Here is a 23,709-nt window from a genome sequence, read left to right as displayed (position 1 = left end):
CAATGGCTGAACCTCACAAACAAATAAAAAATCAGCTGTGCAGCCACCAAAATGTGAAAATCAGTGCTTCCAAACACAATTTCAGAAACCAACTCCTGAAGTCATTGTGTCCATCTTGTATAAAGTGTGTACAGGGAGGCTCAAAATCTTTTTCAGACCTCAGACCATAAAACAATTTTCCTTTTAACTGATTACACTGTATTTTATTACACTTTTTAAAGTTTAGTGAGAATGACTCATTAAACATATCTGCACATTTCATGTTTAGTGCAAGTCATTATGCTGGAATAAAATATTTTAATAAAATTAATCGTTTAACCTTTTTAACAAGCTCTTTAAAGTGTTTATGAGCTTAATAATGTGAAGCTACGAGAAGCATCTGTGAAACAACCAACCCAGCTACAAGATGGTCCTACAATCACCTTTAAATCTCATAAAATAACAATTTATGTCGGTTTTACTTAATCCATACAAAAGTAGAGTAAATATGCAGAAAAATAAAATAGCATTGTGATTCTAAGAAAGCTTCTATACAGGATGAAGTCACTGTACGCCACAGTAACCTTCTTAATGTCCTCACTATCTGCCAGGCAACTTTATAATGTCATCAGATCTCAATGAATTAGTCCACCCTCATTTCCTCTAAATACAATATCACAAGGTTTCACCTGTGTTTCTGAAATTATATCTGACTGAGCATGGCCGTGGCAAAAACACCAAACTCAGCTTCTGAGGGGAAAAAAGTCACAAAATCTGTTATTTGTTTATACAGTGTGTGATGTTACCGTGCATATGTATCTATGGTACATGTACACCAGGTGATAGAGTGAACACCTACCGGAGGTCCTCATCCTAAGGCTAATGCAGGGTAATATTATAATTCTGAGGTTCAGCCTGTGATGCCGCAAAAGATTAAACTGAGCCTCAGGCACAAAACTGCAACCACAGAGAGTAGGATAAATGCTCTCTTTCTGTGGAAGCGTAAACCAAATTACAGGTTAACATATTAATGTAAGCTCAATAAATTTTATTTGGGATGTGATGCATTACAGCAGCATGTTTGTTTTTTAGTAACCATGGAGAATACTGGGGAAAATAGGAACAGATTTCTTTGGAGGGATTTTGGTTCAAGTCCAAAAAAGAACAGTTGAACACTTTTTTATTATTATTAAATTGAATTGATTTTTGTACAGCTGTATAGCTTTTTTATGGTGGTGAATTCTTTTATTTATTATTTCTTAAATGTATTTATTTTTGTATGTGTGTTGGTGATACTGGAAATGGACCCAAATTTGCTGTACCAATCATCTCAAATGCTGTTTTCAAGTCTTTATCTCTTTAATTTACTTTGTCAACAAAATTAGATCCTATTGGCATTGATTTTTTTTGGAAAACTTCTGAAAAATCCAATTTATGCTATACTGGCTGGGGAACAAAATGCAGCATTAATTGGCTAGAATCTAGAAATTTCTCTTTGGACTTGGTAGAGAGCAAATCAGAGCCAAAATGAGCAGTGGGTTTATATTCATCAGTTTGGAGTTGTTCTGAACTTGTTGGTTGAATAAGCAAACAATCTCTGTCTGTGATGTCTGAGTGCTCATTTTACCTAAACATCTTCTGAAACTTATGAAACATCTTCCTACTTCCTAGTTTAATATCTGTTCCAGTGTGATGGTATCATCTGTAATTCTGACTCTGATTAGTTTCCAAAACAAATATTTTATAACTAAAATACAGAAACAAAAAACAAGTTGAGTCAATTTGGGTGGTGGTAGAATTGAAGAATATGATCTCGTGATGTAGTTTCACTGATTTTCAGGATATTAAAAATCAAAGTTTTAAACAAAGGTCGACTCAGAGCTCGGTGTTTCAATGACAACAAGGCTTTCTTTTACTCGTGTGGTAACAGGCGAAGGCAAACTGATCTGTGTGAGCAATGTGAAAATCTGGCCATGGAAATGTCAGGAGTATTTATCTTGAACTGCAGTGTTTGCTTGCAGAAGACAGTGAGCAACCCATCTCGAGGTGCATCATTACACGCTGGCATCTGAACACACCACATCATAAAATAATGACCTCCCTCAGGATACACATCTGATACTGTTGGTGGGTGCATAGTTCCCTCCCTGTGTTCTGAGGATGTTTTCCAATAAGAAATCAACTCAAAAGTTGCACTGCAAGTTTGGGGCCTCATTCCTAAATCAGCTTTGTTTTGGGTCACAGTAAGCTCTTTAGAGGTGCTGGCAAAGACATACTCTGCCAGCACTCACCATGCTTTTGACATGTCAAGAACCAGTAAACTTTAGTAGCTACTCAAACAGTACAAAAAGTGGCTACATAGCCGTGACTGCATATTAAACATTTTATCTCACCTGAAACTTCATCCTATTCTTTTTATTCTCAATATATTACTGTATGGAGTGAGATCGCAATATACGCTTTTCAAAAACACCAAAAAAAAAAAAAGAAAAATAGATAAATAAACCTACATATTCATTGTATTAGACAAAGTAATCAAATACAGGCACTATTAGCATCACTATTTGATGAACACATTCCAGCGACTCCAAAGTGACACAGTGTGACGGTTGCCAGGAGAACGGTACTTGTCTGACCACATTGTGCCAAGTGTAAAGTTTAGTGGACGGGTGGATTATGGTGTGTGGGGTTGTTTTTCAGGAGCTGAGCTTCCCATGAAAGGATCTCTTGATGCTTTGGCATAACAATACATTCTTATACAGAAGCTTTTAGGACATTCTCATTAATATGGCGTCGGCTCACCCTTTCCAGCTATAACAGCTTCCATTCTTCTGGGAAAACCTTCTGCAAAATTTTGGACGGTCTCTGGGACTTTTCATCCAGTCATCAAGAAAACCATTTTTTAAGGTCAGACAGTGATATTGATGAAAGGGTCTGGCTCACAATCTCCTTTGTGGTTCATTTCAAAGGTGTTCAGTGTGGGTCAGATCGGTGCTGAAGTTCTTCTATGCTAGACTCATCCAACCGTCACTTTACGGATCTTGCTTTGTGTACTGGGGCAAAGTCCTGCTGGAACAGAAAAGGGCCTTCCCCATCCTGTTACTGTGACGTTAGATGCATAGAACAGTCCAAAGTGTCTTGGTAAGCTAAAGCATTGAGATTTACCTTCACTGAAAGGTGCCAAGGTCAACCCCAGAAGAACAACCCAACAGCATCATAACTTCCTTACCAAACTTTACGGATGGAGCAGTACAGTTAGGCAGGTAATGTTCCTCTGGCATTCAAGCCCAGACTCTTCCATCAGACTGCCAGAGAGAAAGGAATAATTCATCATTTCACAGAACTCATTTCCACCACTCTAACGTCCAGCTGGGGTTTTCTAAACCAAGCCGTGAAAAGCTTGGGCTTGGTTATGTAAGGCTAGCATGCGGCTCCTTGGCCATGGAAACCCAGGCCATGAGGCTCCTGGTAACCAGATGCTATGCTGATGTTTATCCTGGAGAATTGTTGTGGTTACTAAATGCTAATAATACCACATACAGCTGATTGTGGAATATCTAGCAGGGGAGAAATTTCATTGTTTTATTTCCTTGTGTTACAGTGCCACGCTCAAATTCAGTAAGCTCTTTTGAGTGACGCATTCTTTAAATGTTTGTAAAGACAGACTGCATGCTGAGGTGCTTGATTTCATATGCATGTGGTAATGGCAGTGAAAGCACCTGAATTTATAGATTAAGAGATGTGGCCCAGTAGTTTTCTCCATTTACTGTAAACGGTGGTTGTGATTTCAAGAAGACAGGATTTAGCAGGTTTCTGTCTTTTATCAGTTTGTGTCACAAAATAAGTTTGCACTGAAAAATGCAATGATGCTAAACAAATTATTGCCATATCTAACAACTTCATCTTCAAAATCACTTAATTACTTTTACACAGATTTTGTATTTGACTTATACCAACATCTTTATGTTAATCTTGCTGTATTTGCAGCATTAAAGTATCCTTTTAATTCTTATCTTTGCAATGTAATGTATTTGGAAGTTTTGTGCTGATTGTAAACTTTTGTCCTGATCCTGATGTTTAGTATAACCGCTTCTTCCGTTAGCTGGTGCCAGTACTTATTTTTCCTGTTTGTTGTTGTTGTTCTGCTCCTTCTGCTGTGATGCTTCTCTGTTTGGGTTTAAAAAAAAATACGACATTCAGTTTCAGTGCCAGCTGCAAACTTCTTCAGTCTGGACAAAAGTTTACAGTATATGCACAGATTGTTTCAATTCCCTATTAAAACAAAGATATTCAAATGATCAAAAAAAAAGTATTCAGTTTTTACAGGTTCGTCTTTTTGGTGGCACATACTGACATGTTTTTGATGATCAGTAAATTAAAAGTTTCGTGAAACCTCTTCTTTCCTTAAACAGCATGGCCAATCACCACTGGAAGGGTTAGAGCTCACATAATTAAAGGTTTTATGGTTATAAATGGAGAATTTCCGGAATTTCTGTCATCATATTTTTGGATAACCACAGTGAGGTTCTACTGTGGCCAGATGTTTAATTCACAGAGGTTCAAGATCTTCCAGGAAGTTACAGTGGCGTTTCACAGGAATCCTAATTACCAAATATTATCACGGTATGCACGCAGCGTTTGGAATTCAAACATGTTTGTTTCCTGTCAAAGGGAGGCTACGATGGACTTTTTGGCCTCAGCCTTGTGGCAAGTGGGGGGTTAATTCTACCCCCACCCCCCAGATAAAAATGAGTCACAGCTTGTTTTTAGTTTTGATTACTGCGATTTTCCAGAGTTTATCATGAACCATTTCCTGTAGTCAGGTATTGCTCATTTATTTGTGACTTGACCTTTGGAATAAAAGCTAAAGGAAGGTGAAAGGGAAGATATCTTTTTAGTTTCGGAACACCGATTCATTACCGCATCTGTACTTAAGTGATGGACTGCTAAGTGGCTGCATGCTGGTAGCTATGCAGCAAAGCCTGTTGTGGATGACAAGCATGAAGGCTGTACTTAATCAGGTCCATTTACTCTCTCCCACATACACTCGGCCCGTGTCAGTGCTTTTGTACACACTCTGGATTCTCCTGATCCAGCATTGTTTCCAGTGGGAAGGATAAGGCCTAGAGTAATTACTGCAATTTATGATCAAAGCTAGAACAACGTCCAAGAGAAACACAATGGTGGCATCGGGTAGTGGTGCGTGTGGTTATATGGAGCAACTTGAGATTTCCTGAATGAGCGGTGGCAAGGAGAGGGTGAACCCACATCACTGCACTTAAGAGCAAAAGCGTGTGGAAGTCAATCACTGGTACTTGTTATGTCTTTATGAGTCAACCTCATGAACTCAAAATGAACTGAGGCGCATGATGTGTGATTCCGAGAATAATAATAAGGGTCAGCAGCAGATGGGCCACACTGCAGAAACCTGCTAATTTGTAGCGTACGAGAATGGTAATTAGGAGTAGAATTTGTTTTCCTAACATCAAGAACTACAAATCTCATATCTCGTCATCACATAGTTTTTCCATTACTAGCTTGCAGTGTTTTACTTTTGGTGCTGTCTCACAGAATGGCCTAGAAATCACTGAGGAGCAGAGATGGGCAGTAACGCGTTACTTGTAACGCGTTACTGTAATCTGATTACTTTTTTCAAGTAACGAGTAAAGTAAGGGATTACTATTGCAAAATCGGTAATTAGATTACCGTTACTTTCCCGTAGGAACGCTGCGTTACTGCGTTACTAAAACCGTGATTTTTTTGCGAGAATGTCTCATGACAGTGACGTAAGCAAGTGCGACGTTGGTGACAGCAGCTGTGTGCAGATCAACAATGGATAATATATCGAGTGCGGGAGAGAGTATGAGCGTGCAGCGTTTAAAGTGTGGAAGTACTGACCTTACTTTGAGTTTGATTCCATAAAAAGTGACAAAAACATTAGCGTCCATCGTGCGTGGGAAGAAAACTTCTTTTTACAGCGAAAAAAACCCCTAAACTTCCGAGCAAGCACCGAGTAGCTACGACGTGATGGGAAACTCACAGAGACACTCGCGCGGATTCTTCAACTGACCGCAGCACACCTACACCAGGGTAACCCTCCGCCTACCCTGCTCCTGCTTTACAGGTGAAAATAGAGCAAAAGGACCGCTGAGTCTTTGACTTTATTTATTTTCTGCTGTGTTTTACTTGCATCTGTTTGAAAGAGTGAGTGAAAACACAAAAAATATTTTATTTTATGTGCTGGAATGTGTAGAAAATAGGTTTAAATGTTAAACTAATTTATTCAAGTCAGAGAATGTTGCATATAATTAAATGTTTTGCTTGATGCATAAAGTTAAAAGATTAAAACTGATAAAACAAGTTAAAAAAAGAGACTTTTCCATTTGATTACATTTTGTATGATGGATTATGTAGAAAAAGTAGAATTGGGCTGAAAGATCTATCACTTTATCACCTCTTCAGGTTGTAAATAGTGTTTTTAAAAAGTAACTAAGTAACTAAGTAATTAATTACTTTTGAAAATAAGTAATCAGTAAAGTAACGGGATTACTTTTTGGGGGGAGTAATCAGTAATTAGTTACTGATTACTTTTTTCAAGTAACTTGACCAACACTGCTGAGGAGTATTTTGTGAGGACTTTTAAAGGGAATTTTCTGCATGTAATAGGAAGCCAGAAATAAAGACATTGTGGTATAGTGATATGGGGGCACCTAGATGAACCCCCGAGAGTTAAAAAGTAAGTTGATGTGTCATTTTAGATACTGTTACAAGAATGTATAAGACGAAATAGAAGAAACTGTGTTAGCTTTGGCATTTTTTACAGATTCGGCTAAAGAAGTAGAAGGAATTTGTGCTTTTATGACACACTACAAGTAACAAAGGGTCTAAAGATACTAGCTTCAGTAGCTCTTTCCCATATCTTCATTGTATGGCTCCTCCCTGAACCGGGTTCTGCTGGAAGTTTCTTCCTGTTAAAAGGGAGTTTTTCCTTTCCACTGTTGCCACTGTTTAATAATAGCGGGCCATCTGATTATTGGGGTTTTCTTTCTATCATTGTAAGGTCTTTACCTTTCTTGTCGTTGTACATGTACACACATTGTACACGAACAAAACTGTGGATGCTCCACACAAACTCTGTGGGTACAATATAAAATTAGTAAAACAGCAGGAATAAATAACAATCATGAGAAATATATACAAGCATGAACGCTCTAGACAAACAGAAGGCATATGTACAAACAAGAGGAAGACACACATTAGAAGAACAGGTTGCAAAGTGCTTGGAAGTAGTGCAACGGAGGTGTCATTGGCGTACTTGACAGTCACATTGGTTGGATGGATTGGATTGGTGTACAGTCATGCAGGCATGCAGCAGGGGGGCTGTGGGGATCTGGTGCTGAGTGAGATTGGGGGGCTTTATATTGTAAAGGTTGCTTTACAAATAAAACTATTGTTGTGATTTGGTGCTATATAAATAAAATTGAACTGAACTGAATTGAAGTGAATTAAACTATAAAACGCAGATATGGAAAACACAGAACAATTTAATCCGTCAATATTCTTCAAATGTTAACACATACTGAAAATGTATACACCCAGCATTCACCATGTTATTTTGTTGGCTTTCAGGTCAATATACTGGATATTATAAGACTTATGAGTCCTGTATCTTCTGTTTTTTCATACATTAACCTCTTCCAACATGTGCAATCCCAAACCGAGTGATTCTCTGCCGCAATCAATCCCAGCGCTCTGCAGAGCAGGCTCTTTATTGCCAACACCGCAGCGCTTCCATCTTATTGTACTTATTGCAGCATGTCAGTGGGAAAATGGTCTGTATACAGAAAAACCAGCCGACTGTCAAAAACTGTCCAGGTTCAATAAACCATTTACTTCCAAATAGGAATTGGCATGAATAAGTAAACAAAACGAACTCATGCTGAAGCAAGTGACAGGTTTAGTCATTTTAAAACATATCCAAAAAACAACTTAAAAACAGAGCGTTTCCCACTACCGATTCCAATCACGTCTGAGCCAATGTTTGTTAAAAATTTAAACACTTAACACTGAAAGACAGAAACCAGAGTAGTTGAGGTGACAGTCTGACACAGACAAGAGACAAACCTTAGAACTACATCACAGGCCACAAAATGAAATATCTGGATACAGAAATATAGAAATGGGATTCTTCAGTGTTAAGTGGTTTGGTTTTCCAAACAGCAGAATAACCATGTGTTCTAATGTGAACCAAGTCAAGTCCCATCCAGTTTTGCAAGAAAAGGTTTAATTAATTTAGTTAAATAGAATTATTTGTGGCTACTTTTATGTGTTTCAGATGTTGCAATAATAAAAATACTTTGGTCCTTACCAGATCTTAAAGTTGGGTAAGTACAACAGCAACACATGACATATTACAGCACGTAGTTATTTATTTACCAGAAACTGAGAAAAAATGCAGAAGAAGTGTGTGAAAAACTAAATAGACTCTTACTTCCTCCATAGTCTATAATCAAATGCAGTCAGTTGGTCATCAGCAAGTGTGAGCTCTTGTAAAAAGCAGAGGTTTTGGCAGTTTGCTGGTCTCGTGCATACAGGGATGCCTGTATGCTCGATGCAAAGGAGGAAAGACATCAGTGATGATCTTAGAGAAACAATCTGGGAAGTGTTATAAGACTATTTCCAAATAAATTCGAAGTCCATCACTCTGTGAGAAAGAATATTCACACCATGTGGAAAAAATTCAGAACCAATCTTCCCAGGAGTGAACATCCCAGCAAATTCACCCCAAGGTCAGACTGTGCAATGCTCAGAGAAACTGCAAAAACCCAAGAGCTGCATCTCAGACTCTACAGACTTCAGTTTGCATGCTAAATGTTAAAGTTCATGACAGATCAATGACAAAACGACTGAGCAAGTATGGCTTGTTTGGAAGGGTTCTTCCCTCTATAAAGAACATGACAGCACAGTTTGCAAACCTGTATCTGAACAAGACACTACACAGGCAAGACCATAGTGGAGATTTTTGGTTTCTGGTGAAACCATAACATAGCATATCAGCACATAACAGCCTCGTGCCAGCTGTCAAGCACGGTGGTGGAGGGGTGATAATCTGGGCCTGTTTTGCAGCCACTTGTAACTGAGCTCCAATAAACAGCTCTGTATATAAATTATTCTAGACTAAAATGTTAGGCCATCTGTCCAACAGCTAAAGTTTGGTTGAAACTGGGTCATGCAACAGGACAATGACCCCAGGCACAGGAGCTAATCTAACATAAACTAGCTAAACGAAAAATAATCAAGCTGCTAAAATGTCCCAGTTAAAGTCCAGACCTCAACCTGACTGAAATGGTGTGACATTAAGTCAGATGTGCATAAACAAATACCCACAAACCTCAATGAACTGAAGAAAAGCAGTACAGAGTGGGCCAAAATTCCTCGACAACCATGTGAGAGACTGATAAATTCTTACAGCACATTTCATTATTTGTTAAACAAATAATAAAATGGTGAAAATTGTTATGTGTTGTTTTACACCTGGTTAGATCTCTATTACTTTAGAAGCTGTTAAACGTCAGGTGACTTTTATTTATTTAATACCTCAGAAATGATAGAGTGTACTATGTGTATTCACAGTGTTGGGGAGTAAATGGAATACATGTACTGGTGTCGTGCCAAACTAGGTATCCCCGACAGAATTTGTTTCCCCTGTGTCGGGAGCATGAACTGGCCTTTCAAAATCATGGACAAATGGTATCCCACATTTGTGATTTTTAGTTCATACACACTTCTTATAATGACTGACTACTCCAGAAATTTTGGAGATGTTAGCTCTTCATACAGTAAAGTTACAGTGGGATACAATTAATATCAAGCTGATCCTGCCACACTTTGTTCCCCCTGTCCAAAGACTTATTGCTCCTAAAATTTTGGAGGTTTTAGCTCAGTACAGTTCTGTACAGCTACAGAAGGATACAAATAATGATCAAAATGTCATTGGTTTATTTAAATAATCCCGTCCGATGTTGTGCCAAGGTGCCAACGCAGGGGAAACAAATTCTGTGGGGGACACATAATTTGGCACGACACCGGAACCCGATGTATTAGCCAGAGGTCCCTTTACTACGGTTCGGAGCCGCGGACCTGCTTTATATACACGCGGAACAGTTTTCTATACGAGATCGCTGCTCAAAGCAGCCTTACCTAATGTCCACCCTACTGTTACTCGTTTTATATTAAGATTTAAAAATGTAGTTGGTATTGGTATGGCGAGTAACCTTGAGTAATAGTAATAAATCACACAGCAATAGTACAGTCATGTAGCTGTAAAAAGCATGACAGTATATTAAGCAATCCAAAGTATTCAGACTACATTACTCTCATTGAGTAATGTAACGGAATATGTTACGAAATAAATTTTGGGGCATGTATTCTGTAATCTGTAGTGGAATACATTTTAAAAGTAACCTTCCCAACACTGTGTATTCATTATGGCATCCTTGAACAGTGGGGCCCATGGTACGTTCCCACCATACAGATTAAACAGGTCAGTAATCCCAAGTGGAGGAGGAAGGAGACCACCACTATAGTAATCCCCATTAATAGTTATATAACCTGCCGTGCAGTCTACGTTATTGCACATATAGCATAAAAAGACTAAGTGAACTGGACATAAACAATGATTTAAAGAATCTTTACCTTGATTTTCCTGATTAGACTCAATCAACTGTGGCTTTACTGTTCCTGTTCATTGATCAAATTTTAATCTACCCTACCGTATTCATACAGTGGCTTAATTTAATAAACAAAACCTTTCTAGGAGCATCATAGTCCAGAAACATATTGCTCCTAAATACGAGAACAATGCAGGATGCTAACCACATGTGAGAACTTCCTAAAAACCCACTTCGTAAAACAATATGTGAGACAGCTCACTCCACTGTCATCATCACCATCCAGATGGTCATAAAAAAAAAAAGTGATTTCTGCCGATGATGACCGACAGCACACAGTCAGAGCCATCACTAAGGAACACGACTCTTCTTGAGTTTTATAGTGCTGTATTGCTGTGTGACACTTTTCAAAGTAAAGCTTGTTTTTGTCAAAGCTGCCTTTGAATGAAACTCGAACCAGATGTATGTAAACTGGAGATGAATGCAGCTTGATTCTATATAAAAAACAGAACCTTTTGGTGGTATAGGATGACATGGCAATGATATTACTGCATGTATGTATGCACAGGAGAAAGACTACACTGGTACAGTCTCTTAAGGCAGAACCAAGAATTTATATGGTGTCAGTGTTCAGTTTTTAGGCAGTTGTTGACGTATATCGAAAGTCTTAAAGACACAAAAAGTGATGAGAGTTTGTTTGTTGTGTTTTAACTGTGTAGGAAAAAGAGATTTGGAGGCTGACACTAACAGAAACTGAATGAATTAGTTTTTCTTTAGTCATTTTTATTAGTTCCATCTGAAATACACTCACTTTATTAGATACACTTGTTCAGCTGCTTGTTAACGCAAATATCTCACCAGCCAGTCATGTGGCAGGAACTGGTTAATCTCAATCAGAAGAAGGTAATAAAAGGTGAAAGTGACTTTGAATGTGGTATGGTTGTTGGTGCCAGATGGACTGGTCGGAGGATTTCAGAACCTGTTGATCTATACTGCCATTTTCCCACAGTAACCATGTGGAGTGTTTCCAGAGAATGGTCTGAAAAAGAGAAAACATCCAGTGAGCGGCAGTTCTCCGCGAGACAATACCTTGCTATTGCCAGAGGTTAGAAGAGAATGCACAGACTGCTTCAAGCTGTTGCATCCAAGGTATGCAGAAGAGCATCTCTGAATGCACTACACATCAGACCTTGAAGCAGAACACCACACAAGGTATCACCCAGGAACATGGAGCTGATGCTACAATTCACACAAACCAAAAGATGACAATAGAAATATGTTTACTGGTCTGAAGAGATATTTTCCTGGGACACTTTGGGCCCCCTAGTACCAATTGAGCATCAACGCTATAGCCTGAGTGTTACTGCTGAGTGTGTCCAATCCTTCATCATTACAATGAACCCATCTTCTAATGGATGCTTCTACCAGGATAACACACCATGTCACAAAGCTCAAATCATCTCAAACTGCTTTCTTGAACATCATAAAGACTTCACTGTACTCTAATGGCCTCCACAGTCACCAGATCTTAATGCAGCAGAGCACCTTTGGGATGTGGTGAAACTGGAGATTCACATCATGAGAGAAACTATCAGGACATTTGCACTTACTGGTACTGATTCCCTCCAAAACAGTAGAAACAATTCAGTTGTCATCTTTGTCCCAGATCTTAGTTCTAAGCAATACATCAAACATGCAGCTAAGTCTGAATTTTAATCACTGGGAGAATATTGCCAGAGTACAACAGTTTCTCTCTTGAGCCAATGCAGAGACATTGTTACACATTTTTATTTCCTTAGGATTGATTCGACGCCAGCTACCCCAATAGTCAGCTGCATGGGTTCTGACCAAGGCCATAAAGAGAGCACATGTAATACCAGCTTTAGAGTCTCTGCACTGGTTTCCTGTCGGAATAGATTTTAAGATTCTTATACCGGTTTTTAAGGCTCTTAATGGTTTTAATCCTGACTATTTATCGGAACTGCTTTTTAATTATGAGCTTATTAGAACCCCCAGGTCCCAAAAGGCAGAACTAAAACTTACGGTGAGACAACTATCCATGATTATGGCCCACGTCTGTGCACCTAAGGACAGCAGACTAAAGCCAAACCAAAGACCCACATCTTTGAAACAGCTTTTATTTTAAATGATTTCCCCCTTTTACTTCTGCTCACACCTTTTATCTTGGTTTGTTTTTTTATCCTTTATTCTGCTTTTATTGTGCTTTTTTGTTTTTTTAAAACACTGTTTAATTTATACATTGTGCTTCCATATTTCATGTATTTGTTTAACATTTTTCATTGGTGCTTTTTGGTCATTGATAGTGCTTCCTCATTTGAGTTTTTAATGTTTTGTATGTGTTGTTCTCAGTTTTTTCAGGAGTAATTTAAGAACATTTAGTGTTGTGAACCTTTATACATGTAAAATAGTTTTGGCATATTAAAAACTGCTGAAATGATACAACCATACATGATCACTACACTGCAAACATATTTCATATTTACACAGCAGTGAAAATGCTTACCTCGATTCAAAAGAATATATTAAAGTATGCTTTAGCACATTAAACATAAGTGTACATATTGCAAAATCTACACCTCCTTTGAAGATGACACTAAATGTGTGGTTTAAAAAAAAAAAAAAAAGTTGTACAATAGTCCTTCAAGTCATACGAACAGCAAGTCACTCTGGCAGTTTGCCATGTAGTAACACACCTTCAAAAGGGTGAAAAATTTCAAAGCAAGATCTGATTATGGTGCAAGCAAGGTGAAAATGGACCCAGAAGTAAAATACACTGAGCATGCTACAACTGAGATAACATCAAGAGGTTATAGATACACACAGTAACAGACACCTGCATCACCCAGAGAGCACTGATCCTCTCCAGACAGTTAAAAGGACAACAGAAATCATAAGGCAATCTCCTTAAGAGAGGGGGGAAAAAAATCATTTGATCATTTTCCGTGTGAAAAAATAGCTCTGCTTTTGAAGTTGCCCCAAAGTCCTAGCTTGATTACCATTTGAGATTAAACAAGATCTGGTGAAAGGTGGAAAAATTTGCTGCTGACAGGTCTCTTCATTACATCTTGGAGCTGGGTTAGATGAAATATCCAGGGTCTCTGACAGATCTACTCTTCCCGGGTCTGGACTTAACCCTGCAGGTTCCACTTTCACTGCATCTGGGAGCCAGCTGCAGATCATTGTATACAGCGTGGAAGTGTGTTTAAGTTTGATTGGGGTCACTAGAAGGTCTGTCTTATTCAATATACAGCTCAATATACATAATGACCAACTGGGGGGTGAACTGACGTTCCAGCAGACAATGCTCACTAAGGCGGAGAAATGTAAATCTCCAGAGTTCATTGTTCATTCAGATGACCGAGTCGATTGAAAGCAAGTGAACGCATTTAGCTGCCAAAATATAAACAGCCACCGTGAGATAACAGTTAATTTCTAGAATAAACCAAATTCCTAGCTGTCAATTAAAAAAAAAAAAAAAAGAAGAAGAAATCTTTGAGAATATTTTATGTATATAAATCTCTTTGGTGTGCCTTAAGACGTGTTCCTTAATGTATCTAACAACTTAAGTTTAGAGAAAGAAAAAGGTACACAAATTGTTCTTTTGGCTAAAAATGATTTATTGGACAAGGAAAGATTACAAATCTGATCCCATGGTGAAGCACAATAAAATATTAGCAATACATGACATGGGAGAAAAAAAGTAAATAGATCTCAAAGCAGCAAAGCTACAAACACAACACACAAAAAAGCAAAATTAAAATGGAGTGATACGTTTTTCTACAAGTTTAAGAAAGACTGCACTATACGGTAAAAAACAAACAAACAAAAAAAACATAACCGCTGATCTGTTTTTCACAATTTTCTTGACATACTGGACCATTTCAATGTAAAAATACAACCAGTGATAGAAGAGGCAGGTGTCCAACTTCAATGTGAACATGTGAACTGACTTTGAGGACCAAGGCACTCAATTTTTACTTTAAACACTTGTGTACAGTAACATTTGAGCCACTACCACACCTGCGTGTATGCATACAGTAAAGAAGGAACAGCGTTAAGTCGACTCTAGTGAGTTGAGTAACATTTTAAATACTAGGACAAATTGTAACAACTTCTCCCGAATATTTGAGTACTGGTCAACAGTGACTCTTCATCATCATTTGGATGTTTAAAAACAACACTCTTAACCACTGATCAGAACTTACAGTTGTCATGTTAGTAAAGAATATCTTCTTAGTATACTGACCTGTGCTTCTACATTTCATAGTCAGAGGAGAGGTTTAGTTAAATAAAGCACATACAGCTAAAACACAGATAAGACTAAAACCATGACAGAAGCCAGAGTGAGTGAAGTTTGTGATAGAAATGAGTGAGTGGTCCCAAACCTCAGTAGAAACCACCACTGTGTTCCCATGTTTTTTGTCACGTTTTTCCTCCCCCCCAGCTGAGACCTGACCTTTAGGCCTTCTCCAGTGACTTGTAGTACTCTTTCAACACGGCCCAGGCTTTGGGCGCCATGAAGCCGTCGGGAGGGTTCTCTCCCTCGCGAGCCATTTTACGCATGCGTGTGCCTGAGATGAAATCGTAATCTTGATGGCTGTAATTAAAAACAAAAAGACAGAGAGTGTGAGAGAGACACACACAAAAAGCAGGGGAGCTTTGAATAACAGATCTACTTCAATCAGTGAAAAGATGCCGATCAACGGCACGCCCAACAGAGCCAGCTGCTCTTTTACAATCAGTTGGATCAAGGAGCAGGCCAGTTAACATTTCTGCAAACCAAAAATGAAGCTTTTATGACACTCTCTTGTGACACATCCCACCCTGTGAAATTTGACATGATGATTGTTTGCATATGAGAATATATTTATGAATGACATTTCATATGCTGACCATTTCTCACAGCATGACATTCCTGCAAAATCACTCTGTGGCAGGAGAGATAATGTCACACGATCCGGCAAGCACCAGCATGCCATAGCAGTGGTGGCTGGAAAAGGAGGCCAGTGCAGCTGACTGTCAACATGTTGCGCTGTGATTTATGCGCCTGTGTTGTGCTGCTATCTGCCTCACGATAGCTGTTGCTGCAAACCATGACGAAGTGAGAGAATCTGCATTTCTTTAATCCTGGGTTTAAACTGGAAAAAGGCAGCTGTGTTGGGGAAGCTTTGCAGAAAATACCAACATATAATCGCAGCTGCTTGATAACAGCAGTAACTGAGAAACGCTGGCTTTTATTTGGAGTCATATTTGTGTCCGCCTGGCCCATTGTGTTCATCGGCTAGACGATCTGATATTTGCAGTTAAGCCAGTTACAGTGAAAACAGTGGTTTTCTACAGTGAAAAAGCTCCATATGAGAGCAGAGAGAATGAATAAAAACAGCTGAAACCAGGAGGAACTGGTGGGACCTCTCTTGACTAGTGTATGGACAAATGCCGTGCGTTCGCAGGGGAAACATTTTGTATTTTATAATCAGATTTGATAGACCCTGTATTTGTGATCATGCAACATTCTTCAATGATTTGATTTTAATTGAAGCATCTTCTGAGTGAACTCACAGACCTCAAATGCATTTCCCACTGTTGCAGGGCAAACTGTGCTTACTGAGGTTCTAGAGCTAGATGCTACATGAACAGTATTAACAGTGTTTCCCCTGAGACCGCCTTGAAGGGAAGCACTGCATAAAACCTGCAAAAAGCCTAAATAAACAGGTATGTCAGTAAGCTGGATATATAAGGAAGTCTGGGTGTTAACCTAACTTGCATGTTTTGGACTTTTAGAGGAAAATGGAGTATCCTGAGAGAACCCACACAGAAAGATCCCAGTCGGCTGGCGGACTTAATTCAGAAACCCTTTTGTTGGTTTGTTCTTCCCATTCAAGAGCAAAAGGTTTAGTTTTTTTTAAAACAACACTGTCAAGAAAACGTTTTATGGTTTATATTATGATTTTGTTATTAGTTTAAAAAAAAATTTTTATTTCGTTTTGACTTATCTTTTTAATTCAGTCAAGTTTCCAGAGTGCATTTTACTGTTGCAGTTCAGTTTTTATTGTTTAGAAAAAGTTTGGTTTTAGTGTTGTTTTCATTAGTTTCAGCACTAGTTTTAGTTTTTTTTTTTTAAATAGTTATTGTTGCAGGTTATATGTCAGAGGCAAGATGTACATAAAAACTAACCGTTTTACCTCAATAATTTTATTGGAGTCTTCCAAGTTCACAAAATCATTTTTAATCTTTTTCAGTAGTCAAGTTTTTCTTTTTCTTTTAGTTAGCTAAAATGATTTTTTTTCTCTCCTAGTTTTAGTTTCAATTAACTACAATAACCATGATTTGTGGCACCTTAAAATGACAGTTATTAAACTTTTACGGTTTGCGGTTTAATGCAACCTTGACTGATTCTAATACAGATTTAAATTATTACAATTAAAGAAAAATAGTCTTTGGTCCTGGAATCCAGAGCCTGCTTAAGCATTCCCGTATTTCAGTCCAAAGACTGTTATGCATGTTAGGGTGACTCTAAATTGGCTGTAGGTATGAACACTGACAGACTGACAGCCAGTCCAGGGTGTAGCCCTTCTTTTGCCCGATCACAGTTGGGATAAGCTCGAGTCCCCTCAGGACCCTGAATTGGACGAGCGGTTAAGAAAATGGATGGATAATATAAAATAAGCATCACCACTTTTGGGTAACACACAATACAATCAAACTGTCAGACTCACTGTCTGCACGAAGGAAATGCTTTCTAATATTGAGACTGAATTCTCCTCTCCAAACGTTTTTTTTAAGTATCTTTCACACGTTCTGAGATCCTCTCCTTTATATTTTTATGATTGATGGTTTCTCGCTGCACATTTGAGGTCACATGAAAAGTTCTGAACAGCGCTGTGTGAAGTAGTCAGCCAAAGACAGTCTTCATCTTAGACCAGTGCTAAGTGTAGCCCAGTGGCAAACAGATGGAATTAGAGACTGTTTATTGTAATTATTATTAAAGGTGTTTTATTTTGTTCAGTTAAAAGCACTCATGATTGGAGAGAGACTCTAAAGAAAAAATCCAAATTATTTTGTATGGAATTGCATTATTTGTGTTATTTATTTATTTATTTTGTTTCTCAAAGGTTATTTTTTGACCTGGATACAAATGCAGTCCAACCAATGGGATTGTTTGTCCCGCCTTGTTTTTCATGTTTGGTTGCGCTGCTAAGGCTGCTTAGACCACACGCGCCATAGCAGTACCTGTGGGGAAAACGTGGTAGCTGTTGAAACAGCGAAGCTGTTGGTGTCTGCTTGATTAGCCGCCAGATTTGGATAGCCGAAGCTAGTTTTATGAATACGAAGTGCTTTGCACTGGTGAGTAACGAAACTGTTATAGCCGCTGATCGGCATCCTGAAATGTTAATGTTGTTCGCTTCAAAAAACAAACGCTAATGGTGACGGTACTATGCAAGTAGCTAGCGAGTGTGCTAAACGCTCACTCCCGTTGTTAAGCGTTAGTTGAGAACTTATTAGCTGTTGTTAGGTTAAGGAAAAAACAGTATGTCTATCTGTTGTATTGAAATGTTTTATTGTGTTACTTTTATTCATCACTGTTGTTACTTGACCGTGAGCAGAGTATATTGAGTTTGCTGCTTTTAATGAGCAGTGTGAATTGCTTTAATGATTGGTGATAGCTACATTGCCATGTAATGAAAACGTTTAGAATTTGATTAGTTGTACAACATTAGAAATTGAAACACATTTTGTTCATGATTTATACTTTAAACAGAAGTGTTAGTTAAGTGTGAACCGTGTTCATTTGAAGTAATTCTGACCTCACTCTTAGGTCAGGTTTTTTGAGTTGGAGAAAGGAGCCGAGACTCCTCGGAGAACATTGGATTACAGACTTTGTGGAAATCCGCAGAAGAGGAATAATTTTCCATTGCAATGGATGGCGAGCCACAGCCCATTTGGAATTGAATCTTGAAGTCTGGTTGCCTGAACTGTGGTAGGACAAAACAGTGCAAACCATACATCGATCGTGGACTGAACTCACACCAATAACTCACCAGATCACCAAACAGGCCTGATCTGGATCCTATTGACACTTTAAAAGACCCGGGTCTAACATTCTTTTCTTTTTTATTTTGGGTATCTGTGCGCGCACACACAATTTTGGTTGTTATTGTAAAGGCAATACAGTGCACAAATTTCAAATACAGTTGAACTATTGCTTCATCATTTGCAGTTGTGTTTTCATTGTGGTTACCCATCCTCTGGGCTCCTGTTGTTCCTGAAATCTTCTGATTTGCCCATTGTTTATATATTTTGTTACATACTGGTTACAGTGTAAAAGTGGCGAGCCAGCCAGGAGCCTTGAATTAATGGGTGACGATAGTGAAGCATATTTTGTGTGATTGAGCTTTTGGTAAGACCGTCTGTCGCACCAAAAGATGGATTTTGTTGAAAAATTAGGTATTAAGGTCCCAAATGCTGTCATAGTGCGTGGGGTAACAGGATCAGAAAAGGATGAAGAGATTTTTGAGTTCTTAAAGCAGTACGGCTCTATTAGTAGGGTCCTCACCATTGATGATCAAGTATCTGAATTCAACAAGGATCAGATAGTGGAGTATAACTCAGGAGTAGCAGTGCAAACATTAGGACCCTTGTTGCCCTATGTCCACCCCTCAGCTGCCAATCCTGATGTAGTATTTTCTGTACATGCTTTGACAGATGTTTATTCCCAGAGAGTTGGGGGGAGTGTCACAGATACTTACCTGAGTGAACTGCGAGGAATAGCCAAGCTAAGTGGGAAAGATTTTGAAGAGGTACTGAGAGAGGTGATGACAAAAATTGAAAAGTCTGTGGGTGTCGCCGAAGAAAGTGTTGCACTCAGTACTGAGGTTGAAATAGAGGAAGTTGATCATACTGACAGGCCCAGCCAGACCCCTGCTACTTTTATTGAATCAGCTGGTATTTCAGTCTGTCCTAAGCTTGGCCACGCTGATGATGAATATCGCACACCGACTTTAAGCTCTGGAACCAAGAGATCCCTGACTGTAAATCCTGGTGAGCTTAACCCACCAGACGTACAGAGAATTGTGGTTGAACACATTGTAAAGAGTGATGATAAGATGTCACGTACCCATTCCACCTTGAGACTGAGAGCTTTTTCTGGGAAGATTCCCCGGCCATATAATGAAGCTGATTATGATACTTGGCGCTCTCATGTTGATTTAATGATGGAGGACACTTCTGTTTCTGACTTGGAGAAGACTCATAAAATTCTCGAGAGCCTCCTCATTCCTGCTTCAGATGTAGTTCGACATCTTGGACCTGAAGCGCCACCATCTACCTACCTGCAATTATTGGAATCTGCCTTTGGCACAATTGAGGATGGGGAGGAATTGTTGGTGAGGTTCATGAACACGTTGCAAGATCCTGGAGAAAAACCCTCAGCTTACCTGCATCGCCTGCAGGTGGCATTGAACCGTACTGTACGCAGGGGAGGTGTACAGCCACAAGAGGTCGACAAACACCTCCTGAAACAATTTTACAGGGGTTGTTGGAATCATGACTTGCTTGCTGTCTTGCAGCTAGAACTTAAGGATCGACAACCCCCATCACTCGCTGAGCTTTTGTTGCTGCTGCGTACTGCAGAAAATAGGCAAGAAACAAAAACTAGTAGAATGAAACGGCACCTTGGTACTACCAAACCTAAGGTTGTCTCCCATAGACAAGAGTGTTCAGGAAACAAGCGAAACACAAGCTGAATCTGAATCAAGTGACCTAAGTAAGTTAAAGAAGCAAGTTGCTGACTTGAAGAGTCAATTGACAGCACTCATGAAACAAAGAAAACCCACTGCTTCTAAGAAAGAACACATGCAGAAAGATGAAACTAAAAAACCTGACCATGCAAAGACTGAACCAGGGCCCCCTCCACACAGCGCTTTAACTGTAAAGCCAAAACCGTGGTACTGTTTCCGTTGTGGGGAGGATGGTCATATTGTGGCCACCTGTGAGTCAGATCCAAATCCTGCCCTGGTAGCTGCTAAAAGAAAGGAACTGAGAATCCATCAGCAGTTATGGGAAAGCCAACACCGAAACACACCTTCGTTAAACTGAATTCAGTCCCTGTCGTGGGACAGATGGGGACTGCAACGGGTCAAACACGTCCCGCTGATAAGAAGCCTAAAGTGACCACTAAGGGTGCCATGTTAACATTGAATGCTGAGCGTGGTAATTTCAAATTACCCAAAGGTTTAATAGGGGCGAAAACTACAGCACAGGTTCAAATAGAGGGCAATTGTGTTAGCTGCTTAATGGATACAGGCTCTCAAGTCACCACTGTTCCCCAGTCGTTTTACAATCAGAACCTGTCACAACATGAGATCCGGCCTCTCTTTGAGCTTTTGGAGGTTGAAGGAGCCAATGGCCAATCTGTGCCTTATCTAGGCTACATTGAGATTAATGTTGTATTCCCCAAAGAGTTTTTAGGTGCTGAGGTTGAAGTCCCCACACTAGCATTGGTGGTTCCAGATGTTCGTACAGTCCCCCAGCCACTAGTTTTGATAGGTACTAACACACTAGATCTACTTTACGAACTCCATCGTGATACCTGTCCTGAAGAGTATGAACCATCACAATATGGTTACAAAGCAGTGCTAAAGATTTTGGGGCTGCGACACAGGCAGTGCAAGGATAACCGCCTTGGTCTGGTCACCTCGCTCGGAAAAGACCCCCAGCTAGTTCCAGCAGGACAAACCGTAGTGTTAGAGGGGTTCATTGATGTAAACAGTCATACCACTGAGAAATCTGTCCTCTTAGAACATCCCTCCTTGTCAGCACTGCCAGGTGGGGTGTTAGTTAAACCTTGCCTCATTGACTTGCCCCAGAAAGCGCCATATAAAGTGCCAGTCGTAATGACTAATGAGCTGGATCATGATGTTGTTATTCCCCAGAAGTGTGTGATTGGGGAAATCAGTGCATTTCATCGTGTTCTCTCACATGAGCATTGTGTGGTGACACCAGATTCTAGCACCAAGCAGAAGCTAGGCCTCAACTTCAACTTCGAGGACTCACCCATAAGTGCTGAGTGGAGAGAGAGAGTAACACAAAAACTTGCCAATATGCCGGAGGTCTTCGCGCAAAATGACATTGACTTTGGGAGAACTAATCAGGTAAAACACCAAATCAAGCTATCTGATGAGACTCCATTTAAGCACAGGGCACGCCCCATACACCCAAATGATCTGGAAGCTGTCCGAAAGCACTTGCTAGAACTTCAACAGGCAGGTGTGATCAGGGAGTCCACATCACCCTTCTCTTCTCCCATAGTGGTGGTGAGGAAGAAGAATGGGGATGTGCGTCTCTGTGTTGATTACAGGAAGCTCAATCTGCAAACAGTGAAGGATGCTTATGCACTCCCAAACTTGGAGGAGACTTTCTCCACGCTGACTGGTTCCCAGTGGTTTTCTGTCCTCGACTTAAAATCTGGTTACTACCAGATTGAGGTTGAAGAGGCTGACAAACCGAAGACAGCTTTCGTTTGTCCCATTGGATTTTGGGAGTTTAACCGTATGCCGCAGGGCATTACGAACGCTCCAAGCACATTTCAGCGTCTCATGGAGAAATGCATGGGGGATATGAACCTGAAGGAGGTTCTTGTCTTCCTTGATGACATCATTGTTTTCTCTAAAACGCTGGAAGAACATGAGACCCGACTGATCAAAGTTCTCAACCGTCTGAAAGAGTACGGGTTGAAATTATCCCCTGAGAAATGTAAATTTTTTCAGACATCAGTGAGGTACTTGGGACATGTTGTGTCTCGTAATGGGGTGGAGACTGACCCTGAAAAAGTGAAGGCTCTGCAAACTTGGCCAGTGCCTACTGATCTGAAAGAACTGAGGTCTTTTCTTGGTTTTGCAGGGTATTACAGACGCTTCATTAAAAGCTATTCTAACCTAGTGAAGCCCCTCACCAATCTGACCTCAGGTTACCCACCCCTTCGCAAAGGTACCAAGCCCAAAGCTAACACTCCTCAGTATCATGATCCGAAAAAACCCTTTGGTGAGCGATGGACTCCAGAGTGTGAACAAGCTTTCCGAGCGATCATTGAAAAGCTAACTACTGCTCCGATCTTGGGTTTTGCTGACCCCAAGTTGCCCTACACTCTCCATACGGATGCCAGCACTATGGGGTTGGGTGCTGCTTTGTATCAGGAGCAGGAGGGGCAGATGAGAGTAATAGCATATGCTAGCCGAGGTTTGTCCAAGAGTGAGTCTCGCTACCCTGCCCACAAACTAGAGTTTTTAGCTCTAAAGTGGGCAGTTACAGAAAAATTTTCTGATTACCTCTATGGTAGCCAATTCATGGTTGTAACTGACAGCAATCCCTTAACATATGTTCTGTCTACAGCCAAGTTGGATGCAATGAGCTATCGTTGGCTAGCAGCACTCTCCACGTTTAACTTCCAGCTTCAGTACAGAGCTGGAAAGTTAAATTCTGATGCAGACGGTCTTTCAAGACGACCACATGGAGAACTGCTCAATGACACAGTTTCACAAAAAGAGCAGGAACGTATACAGCGGTTCATTGAAACACATCTGTCTGGTCAAGGAGTCACTCTTGGCCCAGACGTGGTCCCAGCTATCTGTGAGAGGCACCTCATTGGCTGTAGCCCAAGTGAAAACAAAGAGATGGATTGTGCTTTCACCCTGGTAGACTCTTTGGCCATGTCTGTATCTGCTATACCAGATGAGTTTGTGAATGAAGATCAGTGTGGTGGGTTACCAGTTATTCCCCATATGCCAGTAGAGCAGCTAAGGGCAGAACAACGAGCTGACCCGTGTTTGAGGGAAATTATAGCTCAACTCGAGACTGGGGACAAGGTTCCACCCACCGTTAGAAAGCAACTGCCCGATATTCCCTTACTAATCAGGGAATTCAGTCGCCTTGAGCTACACAATCAAATACTGTACCGAACACGACAAGATGGAGGTTGTGTAACCTGGCAACTTGTTCTTCCAGAGCAGTTTCGAGACACAGTCCTCCATAGCCTCCATGATGA

The 23,709-nt window shown here is 40.0% G+C and overlaps 1 protein-coding gene and 1 long non-coding RNA gene across 4 annotated transcripts in view; one reads left to right on the top strand and one right to left on the bottom strand.

Moving 5' to 3' along the window:
* Positions 1-11,441: 11,441 nt before the first annotated feature.
* papss1 (3'-phosphoadenosine 5'-phosphosulfate synthase 1) overlaps positions 11,442-23,709 on the bottom strand; it is a 34,166-nt gene continuing 21,898 nt past the window's right edge. For 2 of the 3 annotated variants that reach the window (XM_085409753.1, XM_085409752.1), the window contains one exon: positions 14,264-15,267. In XM_085409753.1, coding sequence (XP_085265879.1) covers positions 15,129-15,267 — 139 coding nt within the window. In that variant the 3' untranslated portion in view covers positions 14,264-15,128. Of the gene's footprint in view, positions 11,689-14,263; positions 15,268-23,709 lie in introns of those variants that run through there. The other variant, XM_085409755.1, reaches the window with a different exon arrangement.
* LOC146667942 (uncharacterized) lies at positions 17,807-18,881 on the top strand. Its single transcript, XR_014912104.1, has 2 exons — positions 17,807-18,014; positions 18,487-18,881. It is a non-coding gene; the product is annotated as an uncharacterized LOC146667942 (long non-coding RNA).

The sequence above is a fragment of the Rhamphochromis longiceps genome, linkage group LG6, assembly GCF_057381845.1.
Source record: "Rhamphochromis longiceps isolate RC_006_pf linkage group LG6, R_longiceps_female_GT1.1, whole genome shotgun sequence".
Lineage (NCBI taxonomy): Eukaryota > Metazoa > Chordata > Actinopteri > Cichliformes > Cichlidae > Rhamphochromis > Rhamphochromis longiceps.
Note: the sequence above shows the minus strand (reverse complement) of the source record. Positions and strands in the feature narration are given on the sequence as shown.